This window comes from Narcine bancroftii, chromosome 10 (genome assembly GCF_036971445.1).
Source record: "Narcine bancroftii isolate sNarBan1 chromosome 10, sNarBan1.hap1, whole genome shotgun sequence".
Taxonomy (NCBI): Eukaryota; Metazoa; Chordata; class Chondrichthyes; order Torpediniformes; family Narcinidae; genus Narcine; species Narcine bancroftii.
Genome location: NC_091478.1, coordinates 57,097,437 through 57,120,648, shown reverse-complemented (window position 1 = coordinate 57,120,648; position 23,212 = coordinate 57,097,437). Strand labels below are relative to the sequence as shown.

General features: G+C 42.6%; 1 protein-coding gene across 9 annotated transcripts in view; it reads right to left on the bottom strand.

Annotated features, from left to right (window-relative positions):
• The window catches only part of LOC138744586 (L-fucose kinase), a 443,124-nt gene that overhangs the window by 176,952 nt on the left and 242,960 nt on the right, over positions 1 to 23,212 (bottom strand). For 2 of the 9 annotated variants that reach the window (XM_069900974.1, XM_069900975.1), the window contains exon 2: positions 2,966 to 3,175. The exons of the other annotated variants lie outside the window; for them this stretch is intronic. In XM_069900974.1, the coding sequence (XP_069757075.1) occupies positions 2,966 to 3,013 (48 nt within the window). In that variant the 5' untranslated portion in view covers positions 3,014 to 3,175. The remainder of the gene's footprint in view (positions 1 to 2,965; positions 3,176 to 23,212) is intronic. 9 annotated transcript variants of the gene reach the window in all.

Below are 23,212 nucleotides of genomic sequence, written 5' to 3'. Positions count from 1 at the left end.
ATAGAATTGGCAGTTATTTCTGAAAAATTTTCGAATGAATTTTTATTTCGATGGAATAAAAATTTGTTACGAACTTATGATGTACCAATATTGAAACATTTAATGAATTTATGGACAAGTAAATTACATAAAATGGGATTGAAAAATAAGTGGTCGGGAAGATTACCATTATATAATAATCAACTTGTTCCTTTCACGGTATCTAATACTATTTTGAAACAATGGGAGGAGAAAGAAATACATAATTTATCTGACTGTTTTTTAGAAGGTCATTTTTGTTCTTTTGTAGAATTGCAAAAGAGATTTGATATAAGTGGTTATTCTATATTTGTGTATTATCAGTTAAGATCTTTTGTAAAACAGGTATGCGGTCGTCAAATGAATTTACTGTCTGAAAATGATTTTGAGAAATATGTGCTCTCATTTCCAAAAAAGGGTTATATATCAGGTTTGTATCGTATTTTGTTGGAAAGTGAAAGTAAAATAGATTGGGATAAAGATAAAATGAAATGGGAAAAAGATTTAAGTTTAACAATAACTGAAGAAGATTAGTCTGAAATCTGCTGTAATAGTGTTCAAAAATTGATTAATGCTAGGTTGGCGATGATTAATTATAGTTTTATACATCAATTATATTTAACACCCGAAAAATTAAAAAAAATTGGTTTTAGTAAGTCAGATCTTTGTTTTCGTTGTGATCAGGTTTCTGGTACTTTTTTACATGCTGTTTGGTTGTGTGATCGGTTACAACAATTTTGGAAAGGTATTCAATCTGTATTTAATAATCTATATAATCTTCATATTGTATGAGACCCTGATATATTTTTATTAGGGAATATGCAACCATTGATTGATTTAGAATTAGATAATTACCAGATCTCTTTTATTTACTTAGCGCTGGCAGTGGCCAAGAAATGTATAGCGATTACTTGGAAGAATAGATATGTATTGTCTTTTGATAGGTGGTATTCAGAGATGAAGTTTTGTTTGGTTATGGAAAGAATATCTTTTTCTATACAAGATAAGATGTCTTTTTATGAGTTAAAGTCGACCCCATTCATTGATTATATACAATTTAAATAAGTTTGAATTAATCATTTTTTTTCTTTAAAATAACTTTTTTTATTATATATTTTTTCTATATATATATGTTTTCTTTTTTTTCTTTTTTTAAAGTTTTTTTTATTATTAGTTGTTTTTTTTTCATTTAAGTTCTTTTTGTTTTTGTTTTTTATATATATTCTTATATCATAAATTTTTTTTGGATTAATAATTAATACTTAATTAATATTTTATTTGTTTTTTATATATATCGATCTTTTTTTTAAGATATATATTTTTATTTTTTTAATTATACTAATAGTATTAATTCTTCACTCTTTATCGTGGGGGTGGGGAGGAGGGGGTTTAGGGGTTAAAAATAGTTTTTTTTATTCTTAGTTTTTAGTTGTTAGGGGGAGATGCTGAGATTGGTATTGTATTAACTATGTTACTTTGTACTTGTATTACTTTATTTTGTAATTTTTCTGTACGTGAATTACTTACTTTCTTCATATGTTAAAATTAATAAATAAAGTTTCGAAAAAAAAAAAAGCAAGTGCATTGCTGATGTTGCCGATCAAATGCTTCACAACCAGGGCTAATGAGAAACCGTGGTTGGATGCAAAGGTCTGGGCAATTCTCAGAGCTCGGGATGCTTCCTTCAGGGCAAGAGACAAGATGATACTAAGAACAACCAGGACAGGACTCTACCATACAATCCAGAAGGCAATGCGTGGGGATACACAGAAAATCCAGTCAGTTGTGCGACTCCGGCGAGACAAGGTGCATGTGTCAAGGGATCAAATTCATTACAGACACAAGACAACTTTGCAAGTCAAAGACAGTAACACCTCCCTCTGGACAGACTGAACACCTTCTATGAATGATTTGACAAGAAGAACAGGCTGATGCTGAAGGAAGCTCTGTGTTCCTCCCTCCCCCGCCCCCGATGAACAGGCATCCTGCATAGCTGCAGCTGAGGTGAGGAGAACCCTATCCAAGGTTGACCCACATAAGGCAGCAGAACCAGACAACGTATCTGGGTGGGTATGCACAGACCTACTTGTCACTGCAGCAGTCCATCATCCCAGTGGATTTCAAGACAGCCTCCATCATCCCAATAGCAGATAGGGCAACAATAGCAGGCCCCAATGACTACCACCCATTGGCATTGACCTCCATCATCATGGAATGCTATGAGCATCTGGTGATGGAACACATCAAAGTGCTCCTCCCAGAGACACTGACCCATTTCAATCTACCTACAGATGGAAATGTGCCACAGATGATGCTATAGCTTTGTCCCGTCCTTACCCTAATGGAGAATGGTGCCTCATACACATCATTGATCAGTTCAACGTTTAACATGATCATTCCCCGAAGGCTAGTGGAGAAGCTGTCCTCCCTGGGACTCAACACCCCTCACTGGAACTGGATTCTGGGCTTCCTAATGGAAAGACCACAGTCTCTCTGGTTCAGCAGCAGATCAAGAGCACCGTCACTCTGAGCACTGGTGCACCTCAGGGCTGTAGTACTATGTGACCAACGACTGCATCGTCAGATCCAACTTCAACAGTATCATCAAGTTTGTAGTTGTCACCACAGTAATTGCCCTCATCGGCAATAACGATGAGTCGCACTACAGGAAGAGATGGAAAATTTTGTGATGCGGTGCAAGAATAACAATGAGTCTCAACGTGGTCAAGACAAAGGAGATGACCATGGATTTCAGGAGGACCAGGGACGATCACCCTCGACTACACGCTAATAGCTCGGTAGTAGAGAGTAGAGTACTAGGTTCCTTAGAGTCTACATACGAAGTGACCTATCCTGAACACACATCTCCTCACTTGTCTGGAAGATGCCACAGCCACTGGACTTCCTGAATTGAGCAAGGATACCGGTCACCATTATGTCAACTTACAGGAGCTCTATCGAGAGTGTCCTGGCCGGCTGCATCACAGTGTGGCATGGTTGCTGCAGAGAAATGGATCGGAGGTCAATCCACAGGACCATAAGACTGGCAGAGAGGATCACTGGAGTTTCTCTTCCCCACCAAGAATGTTGTCTGAAGAGGGTGCCCAAAATTATTGAGGACCCCTTCCACCCTGCACACAGCATCTTTCAGCTGCTCCTGTAGGGATAGAGATACAGGAGTATTAGAACCAGCACCATCAGGCTGAGAAACAGCTTCTTCCCACAGGCAGTGAAAATGCTTAACAAAAGGAACTGACTATCTCTGACTCTCATATTCATGAAACAATATTTCTTTATTGATTTATTTGTATATATGAATACTCGTCCTACACATGTACTGTTTGTCTGTATGTGTCATGATTGGTTGTGTGTCTGTGCATTTCGCATCGAGGACTGGAGTCTGCTGTTTCACTGGGTCGTACTTGTGCAATCAAATGACAATAAACGACCTGAGCTCAGGAACTTGATGTTTTCTTGCTGAAAATGATTGCAAACACTAGAATTCTGTCTCTTGCTCGTTGATACTGGGCACTAGGTCACCGAGGACAGGAATGTCCTCAGAACCACATCCTTCCTTTTGTTATTTGGTTATCCGGTTATCCACAAATCCACAACTGTTTACAATCATATGTTCGAGTGGGTTTGCCCAGACACCAGTAAATCTGTGCAATTCTCTGCCCAAGGAAGCAGCAGAGGCTGTGTCATTAAATGTATCTAAGACATGGATAGATTTTTGCACAGTAGATGAATTCAGAGTGATGGGGAACACGCAGGTGAGTGGAGCTGAGTCCATGGCCAGATCTGCCATGTTGAAGGCAGAGAAGGCTTGACGGGCAGGATGCTTCCTCCTGCCTCTAATTCTTATGTTCTTTTACTTAGCTCCATCCACTGAATGTTACTATTTTAACAGGCATGCAGTTGCTCATTTTTAGGTCTTCCTCCTGAGACTTCCACTGAAGGTCTACCTGCTGCATATGCCAGGCCATTGGGTGAGGTACAATCCTACTATGAACTGTTGGATCCACTGTATCTTGTCTAACGGCAATGGAATGGGTCAGGATGGTATCACCACAAAGATTGTACAATGATTACTCCCCATATGATATCAAATGCAGACACGTTGAAAGGCAAGCTCAAGGTCAAGTAAGATTTTCACCACATTGGAGCTCTCATGGAATTTGGCTCAGCCAGCTTGCAATGTGTGCTGAACCACTCACTACTATGGTTGTGCAATCCCCCCACACAGAGTACCCCTGTACCATCGCTACTTCCATTGAATTCATCACATGAGGGGGTGCAATCGGCAGCCATCAGCCAACATGTAGGATGCCCAGGGCCACTCCCTCACCACCATCCACTGTGCTGGTGATGCAGGTAGTCCGAGGAGAGACTATTGGAAATGCCATCTTTGTATCAGATTTCATATTTATTGTCAGAGCATACAAATGACATCACATACCACCCTGAGATTCTTTTTCCTGCGGGAGAGGCAGAATGACCACTTATTGGAAGTGCAAATACATGATGTGAGATCTTGAGTTGCTTCTCAGGTGGATGTGGTAGATTTCATTATTTGAAGAGGAGAAGAGGAGATCAACTGTGATGGTGGAACCTAGCTGATCAGTGAAGCCCTTCCAAGCCCAACATCACCTTCAGAATGGATTTAATAACTGGTATGTTCCTATCAGGTTTGATGCAGGAAGACAGTTCCCGATGTTGAGGACGTCCATAACAAGGGGTCATAGTCCACGAATAAGGGGGAAGCCATTTAAGACTGAGATGAAGAGAAACTTCTTCACTCAGAGTGTTGTAAACTTGTGGAACTCCCTGCCTAAACAAGTTGTTGAGGCCAATTTGTTATTTTGTCATACAGGTGATAGGTGAATGCCAGCCAGAGGGGGAAGAAAAGAAGGAGCTGATTGGGTGAAGGGGCAGAGGGGTGAGAAAGCTGCTCTGTGATTGAAGGAAGAAGGAACGGAGTGGGAAACAAGAGGAAAAGGAAAGAAGTCAGAGAGATGACGGAAAGCAAGGGGAGAAAAGAGAAAGCAGGGAGGGTGTTAATGGTAACTGTAGGTCAATATCGGTGCCATCTGGTAAGAGACTGCCAAGACAGAATATAAAGTGTTGGTCTTCCAATTTATGTGTGGCCTCAACTTGGCAGTACATGAGGCCATGGACAGTCATGCCAGTGTAGCAATGGAGTCTGAAATTGAAGTGGCTGGCCACTGTGAGATCCTTGTTGTTGGAGTGCACAGAGCAAAGATGCTCAATGAAGTGATCTCGTCTGCGCACAGTCTCCCCGATGTTGAGGAGACCACATCAGGAGCATCAGCGAAAATCTGAATTTTGCCTATTGTTGATTGACAAGGGCAGAGCTCAAATCATTTCATGTCGCACAAAAAACAACTGAATTAGCAATGAAAAGACTAATTAAACATTTTATTTTCTTCACATCTATTGAAAGCTCATGTCAGGATGCCAAAGCAGTCTCGTTCGTAGTGGTCTCTCTTTCAACCCAGAGGCTTATGAATTCAGGTTGAAGTCTAACTCATTATCTATGCTGACAATGCAGTACAGAATGTATCACTCAACCAGTAATTAAAAGTGTGATCAGATCTCATATAATTATCACAAACTTTTATGAAAATTGGCTGTCACTTTCTTTTTAACATCATTAGTGTTTAAAAAGTTTGTAATTGGAGAGAGATATGAAAGAAAGGCAGAGATCCAAGTTTTGAGCATGAACAGAGCAAGTCATTTCAAAGAACCACGAGGTTATTTGAAAGACATTAAAAAAAAATCAAAGAGCAAATCCCCAAAATGCACAACAACTGTGAGAAGGAAGCCATGGAAACAAAGATTCAGGAGGGAGAAATTTGGAGCGAGTGGTTTGATACTGCGCCTCATTAAACTAAAATAAAAACTTGCTCCAGGATGTACACATGGTGCACAAAACCACAGAGTACAAGCCAGACATGGTAAATAATGAACCAGCCACATACAGAACAAAAAGACAGCCAAACCAGTTCTCTGTTCACGGCAATACGGAACCCTCCTTACACTGGTCACTCATGGAAAATGCAGTTTTTTCTAATGAAGGTAAACCACATAATTATAATGTATTCACATTGAATCTTGTTTCAAGATGTTTTACATCATTAGGACGGTGGTCCTCACAGTGCTTTGTCCTGAGCCAATGCGACACATGATTAAACACAGAAAAGCAACCCCAAAATTATACTGCCTTGGATGGCAGTATTTGGACATGCTGAGACCCAAGAACTGTCTACTGTGTTTGGACATGTATCGACCCAAGTCTTACCTCCTACACTAAAACACAGTGAGACATCAGCAGCACAGATAACCTATAACCAGCCTACTAAACAAAACCTCACAGAAAATGTGACCGCAGTTCAGAAATGCTTCTTTGGTTGGGATGTCCCAAAGCCCTGAACAAGTCTTCATTTCCATAAACAAATCCTAGCAATAGAGTTGGACTATGTAACTAGAATATAGGAAAATCCATCATTAAGAAGGCCTGGTTACAACATGGGAACATTAGTTTTCAAAATAAGTAAGGTTGCTTCTAAATTAATTTGAATATGTTTCATTTGCAAGGATAGAAATGTCAAAATTGGTCATAATTTGTTTTCAAAATGACAACTACCAGTAGAGTAATTCTGCTACAGAAAGACATCAGTTGTTGTCCCATTTGTGGCCCGAAATGTGAAGTTAATAAAACATCGAACACAAGTTTTATCAGGTAAACTTCTCAGTGTCTTTTTTCTCCCGTTTCCTTTGTTCTCCTGCTTGTGCTCTTATCTCCCTCTCATACCACGTGACTTCCGGTACATCTCATACATATCCATTATCATGACAGTTGTAACCACTGCTCCTGAAAATAGTATCTGGATGAACCCTCATTTCATAGATTTTCGTTATATTGGCTAAATGATTCAAATCTCATTCACATGTGTGAACACTGAACTATTGGCTCTCCAATAAAGGTGGATGTGCACTGTGAAAGTACCTTCTAATGATGAATCCTGTAACCTGTTAAAGACCAACCACTGTCTTGTGTGGTACACCTGAATGAATGGACCCACAGTATCCCAAGCTCTCTTAGTTTTGATTTAACGACAAGTCGAATTCATTCCTGAAAGGATATCTTTGGCTTTCCATGTTATAAACAGAAGCTTTCAAGGTTTATACCAGTTCCTTTTTAAATAGTAATGTGCTGCGAAGATAGTTCAACAGGAAAAGCAGCATACGTAGACTTCTCTGAGCAAGATGCAGGCAAGCTAGAAGGGCTTTACTAAAAGGTCTAATTCTTCCAAAAGTAAAGGGCAAGAGTTTTCAGAGGCTGAAGCCCAGACAATGGAAGCCACAACCATTGACAGAATGAAGTAAGTGGGAAAATGCAAGAGGACAGCGTGATAGGTTTGCAGAGATCTTGGCGATTGGAGGGGTGAGGCCACAGTCAAGTTCCCATAAATATTGGAGAATCTTGGAGCTAATATTTTTTAAGTCAAATGATGTAAGAACACATTTTAGAAACTTAAATGGAGGAAAGTTTAGGGAGATGTCATTGGTAAGTTTTTTTACTCAGAAAATGGTGGGTACCTGGAATGCTTTGAAGAGGGTGGTGGTGGAGGCTGGTACAATAGGGAAATTCAAAATACGCTTGGATAGGCATATGGATGTGTGGTGCACTGAGGTAGCAGCAGGCAAGCACAAAACTCAAAAGACTGTACAACAGGCTTTATTCCAGTAAATGTCTGAACAGCAGTTCAAGCCTTGGTGGCTCCCTGTGTGATTGGCTCAAGAGGAGCCAGCTCAGGTTTATATTTAGGTCGGCTGATTGACAGCTGGCCAGGTGGAGTCAGCCCCTTAAGTGGTCTTCCTGCAGGCACAGAGATCGCCCCCTGCAGTAGGCTGGTGGTCGTATCACCACAGGATGTAAGAAAAATAGTGGATTGTTTGACTGGACTGTTGTGGAATAGGTTTACAGGGATTGGCACAACATTGTGGGCTGAAGATCCTGTACTGTGCTGTAATATTATATGCTCCAAGACAGTGTTTCCCAATGACTGGGCCATGCATGTTTTCATGTGGACCTCAGAGATTTCCCAATCTACTGAGGTCAGGGTGGGTTTGAAATTATATCTTGGTCCTCTGGGTGACCTTGGGTGGGATGGCGAGCAATCTGCCACTGAGGTCAGTGAGCTCATCTGGCCATCTCTCAATATAAATGGCACTCAGTCACAGTTCCTGCCAGATTTCCACACAAGACTGATTCAGACTGATTCGAAGTGTGTGTTGTCTGTCTTCTTACTGCTTGTTGTTCTTCACTTCAGTCAAGACTCAAGAGGTTTCTGTTTAAAAGACACATGAATATATTTCTCCTCTAAAAATTTATAATTATATAACCACATAACAATTACAGTACGGAAACAGGCCATCTCGGCCCCTCTAGTCCGCACCAATTTAAGTGAACTCTTCTAGTCCCACCTATCCGCTCCCTGTCCACAACTCTCCAATCCCCTCACATCCATATACTCTTCCAACCTTCTCTTAAATGACAAAATTGACCCTGCTGCAACCAACCACCTGTTCTAGAAGGTCATTCCACTCAGCTACCACTCTCTAAGTGAAGAAGCTTCCTTTCATGTTACTTCTAACCCTTAACTTATGGCCTCTCGTTCCAATCTCACCTACCCTCAAGGGGAAGATCCTATTCACATCTACTCTGTCTATTCCCCTCATAATTTTACATGCCTCTATCAAATCTCCCCTCAACCTTCTACGCTCCAATGAATAAAGACCCAGTCTACTCAATCTTCATCAAAGATTTTCCCTGGACGGGTTTGTGTGACTGTTACAAGTTTTCTTGGCTATTATGAGCAAATTAATAACCTTTAATATTCAAGGAAACATTCCCACACTGTAGAAATAAATTAAACATAAACTAATGGACCATATATGGTAATTATTCAGAAGAGGAACCTTTCATAACTTACAATAAAATTAGTGTTTTCTTATGTTATTTGATGTGCTTTATCACTATTTGGATATTCATTTACTCTGGAAATTACTCATTTTTTAGATATAACCCTTTTAGACTTTTGGAAATAGACTTGTTTTTGAGGCAAATAATCATAAAGCCTGATAACCATACCTGTTAGGCCAATAAACATTGATAGTATATATTTATCGTTATAATACAGACAAACCACAAAAAAACAACTAAAAATGTGACTAATTAAATTAAAATGGATGCCCCGAGAAATAACACAATTACGCTTTTGCAACACTGTGTTTGAAACACTAGACGTTATCCGTATAATGGGTGTAATTCTTGTTGAAAAGCTGTGGGTATTTTGCCTTGCCTAGCTTGTGGGTATTTTTGACCAATTGAACAATTTGAATCTCAGTCTGCAAGGCAGGGACACAACTACCATCCAGTTTGTTGATGCTCTCAATGCATTTATACAAAAACTTGAAAACTGGGAACTCAAGGCTGAGGGACAGAACTTTGCCAAGTTTGAACCTCTTTCAGTAGTAGCTGTTAACGCTGATGCTGCAAAGCAAGTTGTCTCGCATCTCAGCTGCCTCCGAGAAGATGGGCCTTACACTGGAAAAGGTTGAGAACCACTGTTCTAAGATCTGCACCACACTGACCCACATTTAATTTATTGAGATTCAGGCCAAAAACTGATGTAATCGAACAACAGGGAGTCTAACCATACCTTGTGTTGCAAGATGGGAGGGGTTCTTTGTTTCTGGAAATAAACAGGATTGGTGTGGAATTGGGGAGAAATTGGCCTTGTCAAATTTAAAGTTAAAAGGTGGGAGCACCAATGTAAGCAGGAGTTCCAGAGTGTCTGCACCCATGGGAGAACAAATTAAAATCACAGTTCGATGTGAACAACAAAACAACCCCAAAGAAAGCCCTGTCCCCTCCTGAGGAACAGGCACCTTGCATAGCTACATCTGAGAAGAGGAGGATCCTATCCAGAGTGAAGCCACAAAAAGCAGCAGGACCAGATAACATACCTGGTCAGGTGTTGAGGGACTGTGTGGACCAGCTGACTGAGGTCCTAATGGACATCTTCAATATCTCACTCCAGCAGCCTATTGTCCCTGCAGGATTCAAGGCAGCCACAATCATCCCAGTGCCTATGAGAGCAAAGGAGGCGGGACTAAATGACTACCGTCCAGTGGCACTGACCTCCACGACTACAGTGGTTTGAGTGATTGATAATGAAGAACATCAAAGCGCAGTGTGACAGAGTATATAGATAGGTTTTTGGGAGATAAATTGGGAAAGGTTTGTTAGAGTAGGTTACATACAAACACTTTAAAACAGATCTTATTTGAAATACTGGAGCTCTGCTAATGCTAGACATAACAGCTTCACAGCTTTTGCAAGAGCTTTGTAGATTGCTCAAGAGACCACTAATGGATTGTTGTTTACAAAAGGCAAAAGGTGAAAGATCTTGTTGGAGGCTCAGATTCTCTGGAGATGCTCTAAGAGGATTATGTGGCTTTGCAAGCAGAGAGAGTCAAACAAACTTTCTCTCAGAGTGAGAGAGAGACACACACAAATAGAGATCAGTTCTACAGTGTTACAGCCAGCAACAGAAGCTGGGACCTGAACAGGACAAGCTGGCAAGCTTGTGGAAAGCCCCATTTGGAAGAAAGCCTGGTCAAAGCCCTTGTGGTTCATGCAAGAGGAGAGGACTGGCTGTCTAATGTTTCACTTGGAATAAAAGAAACAAAAAAGGCACTTTGTGATGACCTGAAAGAAAGAGGTTATCATCTGGAAAATCCTGAACAGGGCAGGTTTCATCAGCAAGACACTGGAATGGCTGATTAAAAAGGAATCTGTTGTGGATGTCCTGGAACAGCAAATCTCTCTCTGAAAACCGACAAAAACCTTCCTGAGCGGTAACCATTTACCTTTCAAGCACCAAAGCCTGGTTAAATTCTGTGCACAGAATAAGAATTGCCTGCAACCAGTGAACTTGGAGGAATGAGAAGTGAGATAGGACCGTGAACCAAAAAACTTTTCTGAACTTACGCACACATTATACACACATGTGCTTAGAATTAGAAGGGGGTTGTTAGGTTGGTTAAGTTAAAGTGTGATTCTGTTTTCATGTTTAAAGATAATTAAAAGCAACTTTTGTTTAAGTAACCATTTGTCTTGCTGCTGGTTTTATGGGTCCTCTAGGCTCGTAACTCCAGCTACCAACGAAAATGGACCAATTCCATTTTGTCTATCGGCCAAACCAATCCATGGATTATGCAATTACCTAACTCTCCACTCTGTCCTGACCTACCAAGAGAACGGTGCCTCATGTGCCAGGCTGTTGTTCGTTGACTTCAGCTCGGCATTCAACACAGTCATACCTCAGAGGTTGGTGGATAGACTGTCCTCATTGGGACTCATTACCCCTTCTCTGCACTGGATCCAGGCTTCTTGATTGAAAAGCCACACAATCTGTGTGGGTTGGAACCAAATCCTCAAGCCCTGTCACATTGAGCACTGGTGCACCTCAGAGCTGCATGCTGCTAACTCACAACTGTACTGCCAAGTTCAGCTCCCACAGAATCAACATGTTTGCAGATGACATAATGGTGTCATCATTGGCAACAATGATGAGTTTGTCTACAGAGAGAAGGTGCAAGAACAACAGCTTGACTCTCAATGTAGACAAGACAAAGGAGATAATTGTGAACTTCTGGAAGATGAAGGACTACTCCCCACCATAGAACAATGGCTCCATTGTACAGAGAGTAAGGAGCACAAAGTTCCTTGGCATCCATTTATGGAATGACCTATCCAAGACCACAACATCTTCCTCATTAGTCAGGAAAGTGCAGTAATGCCCACACTTCCTAAGGAGGGCAAGGCTACCGGGCACTATCCCAATGATGCTCCACAGGAGCACAATAGAGAGTGTCCTGGCTGGCTATATCATAGTGGGGTATGGTAGCTTCAAAGCATCAGATTGGAAGTCAGTACGGAGTGTGAGAAGATCACAGGTCTCCCTTCCCTCTATTGATGACATCTACAGGGAGTGGTACTTAAAGAGGGCTCAGAGAATCATGATGGACCCTTACCACTCAGCCCACAGTATCTTTGAGACATTATCTTTAAGGAAGTGGTACAGGAGCATAAAAATCAGGAATTCTGGGCTGGGAAATAGCTTCCGCCCACAGGCAGTGAGACTGTTGAACAATCCTAGAAACCTAGGATACAATATACTGTATATTTATTTTGGATTGCTATCTAGGTGTTGTTTGTGTGTAGGGTGTACTGTGTGTGTGAACTATGTGTGTACGCTGTTTCATTGGGTGTGTGTGTGTGTGTGTGTGTGTGTGTGTGTGTGTGTGTATATGGGAGGGGGCGCATGTGCACGAGTTCACCCTGACAGCTGATTCCAAAAAGCAATCGTTCTTGGTCTCAATGACACATAGGAGAGTCTTCCGCGCAAAACAATCTCGTTGCTCTGTTGCTCTGCTGAACGTCAAAATGTCTTTGGATTTATCCATAGATTATGCACCTGCAGGTCACTTCAGAATGTGATCTTACCATTAACCGGAGAAGTACCAAAAACGTAACCTCTGGCAGTGTTTTTAAAGCATTTCAAATATGAATGAACCAACACAACCAACTGGCAGCACTTTAAAGTGGACCAAAGAGAGCTCCAAAATATTCCTTCCAGGTGAAACTCAGACAAAACAGCTCAATGGATTCTAAAACTTATCTCTTTCCTGGAACTATAAGTATTTTCCTAACAACGACACCGTATCTACTTATGTTTGATGCAATGCGTCTCAACATTTTACATCCAAACCCTTTGTATTACAAATGGACACTTTAGATGGCAATCAAAGGTATAGAAGAAAATGCTGTGGGCAATGGAATTGTGAAATTTTTAAAAAAGCAGGAGATATTAAAACTTAGTGGATTAGTCACAGGGAATGAACATAAGGTTAACTCTTTAGCTCTTATTTATTCTTTACTCTTTATTTAAAACTTTACTTGCTGCAAAACTCCCTGGGGTGACTGAAAGCAAAATAGATGTCCTTCTCAGCAGATGCTGCCTGGCCTGCTGAGTGTTTCTAGTTTTCTGGTTTAATTTGCACAAATATCATTAGTGAATCAGATTAGCAATACAGAGTATTAAAATCAGATACATACTAACATGGAAAAGTTATGACAGAGCAGTTAAGATACCAAATGAATATCCTGAGACCCAAGTTCAAATCTCACCACAGCCGTTATGGAACTGATTCATAAGCAATGATGATCACAAAACAAGTAGATTATTGCAAAGACCTATCTAGACTTGTTGGGGAAGAAATTTACCATTCTTTTAAGGTCTGGGCTTTATACCACTTCAAAGCTCCCAAGGGGATTGACTCGTCAATGAGGAAAATCCCGACATCTACATTTTTATAGAGTCCACTAAGTTTTACCAGAACCACTAATGAGACAGGAAAGAAAAAGATAAGAGACTGCAGATACTGCAATCTGGAGCGAAAAAAAAATTGCTGGTAGAACTCAATGGGGTGAGCAGCACCTGGGGAGGGAAAGGGATGGTCAACATTTTGGTGGAGGCCCTGCATCAGGGATATGACCAGTGTACAAAGGTAGTAGGAAGGGTTGGGACAAAGGCTGGTGGGTGACAGGCAGAAGTAGGAAAAGTGGGGAATGATGGGAAAATGGAGACAGGTGGGGCAAAGCTAGGGCAGAGTTTAGAGGCAAAGATTGGGGGGGTTAAAGGTAGAAACATGAGATAAAATAATGAGTTGGGGTGGGGTGGGGGTGTGGTAGATAGAGACAGAAAAGAGAATCTAGAGGACCACCCACATTGATGTCGGCAATATATCAGACAGCAAAGTGGCTCCCAGTCAACTTTGTAAAGTCCACTCCACAAACATCTGGGGACTTGCAGATGTGTGTCCACTCCCTCCATGACAATCCCTAGGTAAGCATTGCCTCACAGTAGGACATAGCTAACAGAGAGAGTGGTGCTACAGTGTACAGGCAGCATTGGGAATTCTCAACACTGATTTCAGACCCCATGAAGTCTCACGGTACTGAAAGTAGCAAGGGTACAGAATCTTTTCTGGGTGGGACCGATTATGTACTAACTCAAGGGAATGGCTTCACCCTCACCAATATACTTGTTGCATGAACTTCTGTTAGAATTCGTAGAAGTAACCATCACACTCAAGTTCAAGTTTATTATCATCTGACTGTACAACTGGACGAAACACTGTTTCCCTGCACCACGGTGTACACACCTACACACACAATACACAGCACATAGTAACACATATATACCTCCAAATTTAATTTAAAATAACATATATATATATTTTGAAATTATTTACTTGGTTACAGGATACTGTTCATTAATCAGACAGCCTGCGGGAAGAATCGATTTCCCAGCCTGATGGTCGTGATTTTGAACCTCTTGTACCTCCTTCTGGACGGTAGTGGGCCAAAGATAGTGTGATGGAGAGAAAGGCTCTTCTATCATTCTTTGACTCCTATTTAAGCAATACTCCAAGTAAATGTCATCAATAGAGGAAAGGGAGATCCCAATTATATTTTTTGGCCATTTCGATGATCCTCACAATGACACAGCCAGACAGGACACTGTCATTGTGCTTTTGTTAAATGTTCTTCAAACCAAAGACACCCTCCATCATGTTCTGTGGCACAACAATTGCGATCAGGAAAGATCACACTCACAGTCTCGTTTAGCCAAAGGTGCCAAGTGGAAAAGACATCATCGCTTCCTCTCAAGAGCGGTTCCATCACAGCAGTCTTCAGACCATTTGATTCACTCCTTCTGACATCAGGAAACAGCTGAGAACACCAAAAAACAGAAAAGGCAATGGAAACTGGCAACACACTGGCTGCAGTGTTGCAGACCTGTGCTCCGGAACTGACTGTACCTCCAGTAAAGCCGCTGTGTACAGTTACAATACTGGCACCTCCCTGACAATGTGGAAAGTTGCCCAAGTGTACATCTAACACTCTCAGCAAAATGGTTATTGAAGGAGATATCGGGTGTCACTTACTCATCGAGAAACTGCACACTGATACACAGTTTGGATTTCACCATTATGACTTGGATCTAGACCTCATCATAGCCCTAGTACAAACAGTAGCTGATTTGGGAGCCGTGATCAGAATGACTGTCCTTGACCTCAAGGTCCTATTTTACCATGTGGTATAAAGCAGCACTGGTAAAACTGAAATTAATTGGGATCAAGGGGAAAATACTGCAAAGGTTGCAATTGCAGAAAGGAAGATAGTTATAGTTCAAGTTCATCATCATCAGACAGTACATACAGTACCAGATGAAACCGTGTTTCTCTGAATATCAGTGCATGCACATACACACACTATAAACTGCACATAATAATCACATATATACATAAAGATATTATTTAAAGTAAATAGATATCAATATTTGGGATGATTTACTTAGTTACAGGATACTGTTCATCAATCTCACAGCCTGTGGTAGAAGGTATTTCCCAGCCTGGCAGTCTTGATTTTGAACTTCCTGTATCTCCTTCTTCCTTCCTGATGATTCACTTCCGACAATCCAAAGTTTGCTCATTGTCTATTTAAAGCAGGTCTGAAAGGTCTCTTGTCTGGATGAGTATGGCTTCAGCAATCATCGAGCAGTTTACCAGTATCCAGGAGAAGCAGCTCAGCTGTGTGGGCATTTCATCCACCAGCCTGAAGTTTCATTTCCTCCACCAAGAGCACTTGGTAGCTGCAGTACGTACCAATGACAAAATGCACTGGACTGAATCCCTTCCGAAACCTCTACCTCCAAACAGGAAGGGTGCAGGTACTAGTGAACACTTACTTCCAAGTTCCCCACCATCCTGACTTGGAAGTATCTCAGCTGTTCCTTGACACATTGCTGCTGAATCTAAATCCTGTAACAATCCATCCTACAGCACTGTGGGAGTATGATCACCAGAAGGACCTAATCACTCAAGGCAGGAGCTCACATCTTCTCAAGGGCATTTAGGATTGAGCCAGTGCTCCCCAGATCCTGAGAAAAAGATGAGAATATAAATAAAGCAGCAGGGACCCCAGACTCGTTTCTATGTGCTTCCTTCTTGAATGTGTGCACATTCAGTGTGCATTGATGTGTGTTATGCTTGTGGATTCTGCACACATATGTGGTGTGCATGTATTGGTGTGTATTGGTGTGTGAGAGTGAGAACTTGTGACAGAATGTGGGAGAGAGAGAGCGTGTGGGAAAGAGAAAGTGAAAATGAGAGAGCATGTGAGAATGTGTGGCAGAGAGCATGTGAGGGAGAGAGTGTGGGAGAAAGAGCAGGGGAGAGAGAGCATGTGTCAGAGAATGTGTGACATAAAGCATGCCAGAGAGTATGGGAGAGAGTGTGGAGGAGAGAAATTGCATGGGAGAGAGAAAGAGAGCATGTGGGAGTGGGAGAGAGAGCATATGAGAGAAAGCATGTCAGAGAGAACATGGGAAAGCATGGGAGAGAGTGCGAGGAAGAGGGCACACATGGAGGAGAATGTGGAGAGAGTGTGGGAGAGAGAGCACATGAGAGAGACTGTGTGACGTGTGACAGAGTTTGAGGAAAAGAGAGAGTATGTGAGTGTCTGGGAGAAAGCATGTGGGAGAGAGAGAGAGAGTGCATCAAAGAGAGAACAGTTATGACAGAATGCATGTCACAGAAACCGTGAGAGAGATACACACAAATGTGCAGTGTTTGCTTTTGTCCAGTGTGACACTTCCCTTCACTTACTCCCATTAGTTCTTGCTTCCTGCAGTTCCCCTGTTCTCAATGGCTTTCAAATTCCGGTCCATCAAATAAGATATTAGCACTTGGACTTGATTAACAACAAATGAGTTAAAATCAATCCAGCTCTAAACTTGGTCCTTCATCAAATCTAAAGAGCCACATAATTTACACAGGGTTCAATATCCTTTCACTCCTGATCACCTTTATTCTTATTGATGTGCAGCCCCATTATAATACAACATACGCTGACTGTATTAAAAATATGCAAGTGTGAAACTCAAAGTCACCCATGTCAAGAATAATACTGACCTCCCATCCACTGCAGACATCCGTGTGAGGCACTGCCTCAAGCCTCATGAAGGCAGCAACATCATATAGGATCCCCATCATTCTGGTCACAACCTCTTCTCACTGCCTCTTTCAGGCAGAAGATATATAAAGAAGCCTGAAGTCCACCACCTCCGAGTTCAAGAACATTTATTTTATCCAAATACTATCAGGTTCTTGAACTTCCCAGTACTACCCTCACCATAAATTATTTCAGGATCACAAAAAGACCTGCCTACACAAATGGAACAACACTTCCTTTTCTTGCAAATATATTTACCTATCTATTTGTTATATTTACTGTCTTTCCATACTGGGTAATTTAATGTATACTATTGTAGTCGCTCCATCTTACATACCTGTTTGGCTGCAGCAAGTAAGAATTTCAGTGCCTCTGCTCATTGTACTTATGTATATGATAATGAACTGTTATCATTAACAGTAACGAACATGCTAAAACAGAATTACATAGTATCCTCAAAACTATTCAGGATGTGAAAGTTCAACCGACTGGTAGACAGATAGTCTGGCACAAAACAGGTACATTAAATACAACTAGGAGCAGGCTAACACATATGTGTGCAGAATCCCCTTGAAAAGTCGCATAATCTCCCCCCTTGCGGCTAAAGACATACTCAGCTGAATGCAGCAGAAGCGCTTCCGAGGTGCTGACGTCAACCCTCCTCCGCCGACGCACCTGAATGTGAGCGGCTGCCTGGGGTGGGTTGATGGACCTACCTCCCCGCTGCCTGACAGGCCCCTGCCCCGCTACCTGACAGCCCCCTGCCCCGCGACCTGACAGACTCCACTGTGCTACCTGACATCCCCTACCCCACTGGGGAGGGGAGGTTGGCAGGAACTGTCGAGGCAGGGGTGGCTGTCAGGGCAGGGAAGGTCTGCGGGGGCCGTTGGGGTAGTGGACCTCTCCAGGGGCCATTTCAGTGACAGCCCGGCTGGCCACTCCTGCACTGGGGCTGCTCTCTGTGGGTCAAAACGCGGCACAGCAATGGCTGTCTTCCCTACCCATAATTCCCCACACAGCTGGAACTTTTGTGGGAAACAGAGTGGTTCCACCTGTTTGGGGGATTATGGGTAGGGAAGACGGCCAAAGCTATGCCGCATATTTATGATGGGTGGTATGTGGCACCAGTCGCCCCACCTCCATCAGATCTGGAGGTGCTGCGTGGTGCCTCTGGATATGAATAGGCCCTTTCAGGTGGACCAGGTAACCCTGCAGCAGCCTTCTAGGGCTAACACCTGAAAGGTGCATTCGCAGTTTTAAATCTGCTCCTGTAGCCGGCCTCAAGGCGGAGGGTCCACCTGAAAGGGCCCCTTGAAACGTGTGCCTGGATAAGGATTGCAAGGAAGAAATACCTGCTAAACCAAGTGATGCTTATCACTATCAAGAGGAGTTTTCAGTCTGCAAGAGTAAAACAATCACGATCTGCAAATAAGACAAGGTTACTAATCAATGAAATATAAAATAGTAATTTTGAAAAGAACAAGTGTAAACTGTCTAGAAATTGATCAATATCAGGTAGTATCAGTGAAATGTATAAAGTTGGGGAGAGAGAGAAGGGAAAGAGGAGAGAGAGAAAGGAGAGAGGAGAGAAGGGGAGAAGGATGGTGAGTGAGAGAGAGAGAGAAAACGAGAAAAAAGAAAACAGGTCCTTTGTCTCAAATTGATCACACTAAAGTGTCCCATCCACAAGAGTCCCAGCTGCCTGTGTTTGGCCCATATCCCTCTAAACCAGTGATTTTCAAACTTTTTCTTTCCTCTCACATACCACCTTAAGTACATGTAATTCCTTACTAATCACAGAGCATAGGGATTACTTAAAGTGGTATATGAGTGGAAAGAAAGTTTGAAAACCACTGATCTAAACTCATCCTATCTGTATATCTGAGCAATTTTTTTCTTGAACATGGCAACATGGCAACATGGCAACATGCCCACTTATAGTCATGAACAAGTAATGAAATTCATTGCTTTGCGGCAGCATCAGAGGGTAAACATTTAATCACCTTTAATAAAATATAAATAGTGAATGGAAAGTCAAAGAAAGGCAGAGTCTTTGGTTCATTTATCTTGCAGGAATCTGATGGCAGTGGGGAAAGAGCTGTCCTTGTCGCTGAGTGCTCGTCAACCACTTCATCCAGCATCCTGTTCCCTACACCCTGCCACCCTCTGTGTAAAAAAAAGTTACCCTAAGGTTCCTGTTAAATCTCTCTCTCTACCCTCACCTTAAATCTACGTTTTGCGGTCAGGGCCGATCCCAGACTATTTTGCACCCTATGCAAGGCCAAGTACTTGCACCACCAACCCCCTCCGAAGAGAATTACTAACTTTGATTTTCATAAACAGATGTTTTGTAGAAAAAAATTAAAAGCACAAAACTTGAAACTGCTAAATTTACTTTAAATTGCAAAATCACTGACCTAGAATATTTTCACAAACTTTGCAGCTCTATTATATTTCTTTGGCTTGGCTTCGCGGAAGAAGATTTATGGAGGGGGTAAATGTCCACGTCAGCTGCAGGCTCGTTTGTGGCTGACAAGTCCGATGCGGGACAGGCAGACACGGTTGCAGCGGTTGCAGGGGAAAATTGGTTGGTTAGGGTTGGGTGTTGGGTTTTTCCTCCTTTTGTCAGTGAGGTGGGCTCTGCGGTCTTCTTCAAAGGAGGTTGCTGCCCGCCGAACTGTGAGGCGCCAAGATGTACGGTTTGAGGCGATATCAGCCCACTGGCGGTGGTCAATGTGGCAGGCACCAAGAGATTTCTTTAGGCAGTCCTTGTACCTTTTCTTTGGTGCACCTCTGTCACGGTGGCCAGTGGAGAGCTCGCCATATAACACGATCTTGGGAAGGCGATGGTCCTCCATTCTGGAGACGTGACCCACCCAGCGCTGCTGGATCTTCAGCAGCGTGGACTTGATGCTATCGACCTCTGCCATCTCGAGTACTTCGATGTTAGGGATGAAGGTGCTCCAATGAATGTTGAGGATGGAGCGGAGACAACGCTGGTGGAAGTGTTCTAGGAGCCGTAGGTGATGCCGGTAGAGGACCCATGATTTGGAGCTGAACAGGAGTGTGGGTATGACAACGGCTCTGTATACGCTTATCTTTGTGAGGTTTTTCAGTTGGTTGTTTTTCCATACCCTTTTGTGTAGTTTTCCAAAGGCGCTATTTGCCTTGGCGAGTCTGTTGTCTATCTCGTTGTCAATCCTTGCATCTGATGAAATGGTGCAGCCGAGATAGGTAAACTGGTTGACCGTTTTGAGTTTTGTGTGCCCGATGGAGATGTGGGGGGGCTGGTAGTCATGGTGGGGAGCTGGCTGATGGAGGACCTCCATTTTCTTCAGGCTGACTTCCAGGCCAAACATTTTGGCAGTTTCCGCAAAACAGGACGTCAAGTGCTGAAGAGCTGGCTCTGAATGGGCAACTAAAGCGGCATCGTCTGCAAAGAGTAGTTGACGGACAAGTTGCTCTTGTGTCTTGGTGTGAGCTTGCAGACGCCTCAGATTGAAGAGACTGCCATCCGTGCGGTACCGGATGTAAACAGCGTCTTCATTGTTGAGGTCTTTCATGGCTTGGTTCAGCATCATGCTGAAGAAGATTGAAAAGAGGGTTGGTGCGAGAACACAGCCTTGCTTCATGCCATTGTTAATGGAGAAGTGTTCAGAGAGCTCATTGCTGTATCTGACCCGACCTTGTTGGTTTTTGTGCAGTTGGATAATCATGTTGAGGAACTTTGGGGGGCATCTGATGCGCTCTAGTATTATCCAATACTATCTATTATATTTAACATAATATAAAATATATTAGTGTAAAAAGTTAACAAAAGATAAAAATGAGAATGCATAAAACACAAAAAACAGCACTAAACAACAGCTAATAATAAAAAATTAATTTTAAACATTATAATGTATATCAACAAGCACAGAGCCAATTACACAAAGTGATAGCATTTATCTGCTGTCAAAGCCAAGTTCCCTGAAATTTAATAAAGAGATAATAAAGTGTGGGTGCTGGCAGGCTCAATGCAGATATATATTTATAAACCAATTACACAACTGATGGGGGAAAGACAGGCTCTATTGAGCTACGGCTCAATAGCAAGGCAGACACAATCACTCGTTCCCACGCGATGCACGTACACGGCAAGCGTTGTGGGGGTCATGAGAAGAGAGGGAAAAAATACTGTATATTTTTATTTATGTGTGTGGCCAGCACAAGATAAATAATAAATCAAATATACATTGGTTTCAGTTACTGCATTTATTTCTCTATATTTTATCTGTATTAATCTTTTATGAATCTTCTTTAAAATATTAATATTTTGTGCCAAAGGATCCCCCGACTCTCTTTATAATATCAATATTCTTTACCTAGGCAAAGGGTCGCGTCTCCCAGGGGGAGTAGGCCTCTTCAAAATCAGAGGCCCGTGACAACTGGTCCACGTGGAACCCCCACCCCCATTCTGGCCTCCCCCCGCCCCCTGTTCTGGCCCCCTCCTCCCCATTCCCCTCTGTTCTGGCCTCCCCACTCCCCCCTGTTCTGGCCCTTCTCCCCATATTCTGGCCTTCCCCTTCCCCCTCTTATTCGGGCCTCTCCCACCTCCTCCTCACCCCCTCCCCTCTGTTCTGGCCTACCTTCAAAGCCTGCCACTGTCATACAGAACTCCACTCGACTGAAGCACTGTGGTTGCTGCTGTTTGCGACAGAACTACACGCCTGCACATGGCTGCATTAAACATTCCCCCATATCCTGGGCAAAATGTGGTTTCCAGATAAAAGTGGAAACAACAAAGGATACCCGACAGCAGTGGCAGGATCTGAATGACATAACCTGCAACCACCCAAATCTGGTGCAGTAGGATACAGCAAAGCTTCACTCCCCGATGAACTCAATGTCTTCTTCTGCTGGAACTGTTGTAGCACTAGCGCTGGTGCAGACCTGTGGGGAGCGAGGTACTCTCTCAGGGTCCAGCTGCCCAGTCAACTGCCATCAGCTCTGAACGAGCCGTTGAAAGAACCAATGGTGGGCTGTGGGCTGCTGGGGACTATTATCGGGTGACTGGCTCAAACTGCCTGGAGGGGTACTAGGTATCTGAACCAATGCAAGGAGGAGCTGAGGGCACTGAACGGTTCATGACCATGTCGGAGGTTTGGATCTGGAGCTCAGGTTGCCATTGGTTTGGACTGGATTTTGCATGGCTCTTGGGGCTGTGGAAACACTGGAGGCAAATCTAAAGACTCTCAGTGACTCTGAGGGGATGCTCTTTTGCTTCTTTCTCTCTGACTAAGTCTGACTGTAAGACTGTAAGAGGCGCTGAGGCAATTTGTGCTGGTGGTGAATCTGTCTGCCTTGCAGAAGCTAAAAATAAAATTCATGTAATATAACATTGTTTTATTACTATGATAATGAATTAAATCTTGAATCTTGAGTGCCAGAACACCACAGGGCTGTGTTCTTAGCATCCTGCTCTTCTCACTTTACCCCCTGACTGTGTGACTTGGTACTGTACGAAAACAACACCATCTACAAATTCACTGATGATACCACAGCAGTGGGCTGTATAATAATGAGTCAGCGTACAGGAGGGAGATTGAAAACTTGGATGAACGGTGCACCAACAACAACCTCGCATTCAATATCACCAAAACTAAAGAGCTGATTGTTGACTTGAGGAAGGGAAAACCAAAGGTTTACAAACCAGCAATTATTGGGGGCTCAGAGATGGAGAAGGTGAGCAAATTTAAATTCCTGGGCATCACTATCTTGTAGGATCTTTCCTGGACCAACACACTAATAGCTTCGTGAAGAAATCACGTCAGTGCCTCTACTTCCTCAGGAGTTTGCGGAAGTTTGGTTTGACATCAGAAACCCTGGCAAATTTCTACAGGGGTGTGGTGAAAATCTGTGCTAACCAGCTGCATCATGGTCTGATATGGGGACACCAATGCCCGAGTATAAAGCCCTCCAAAAGGTAGTGATTTTAACTGTGGAAACAGTTTCGATCAAGGCTTTAAAAGAGGACAG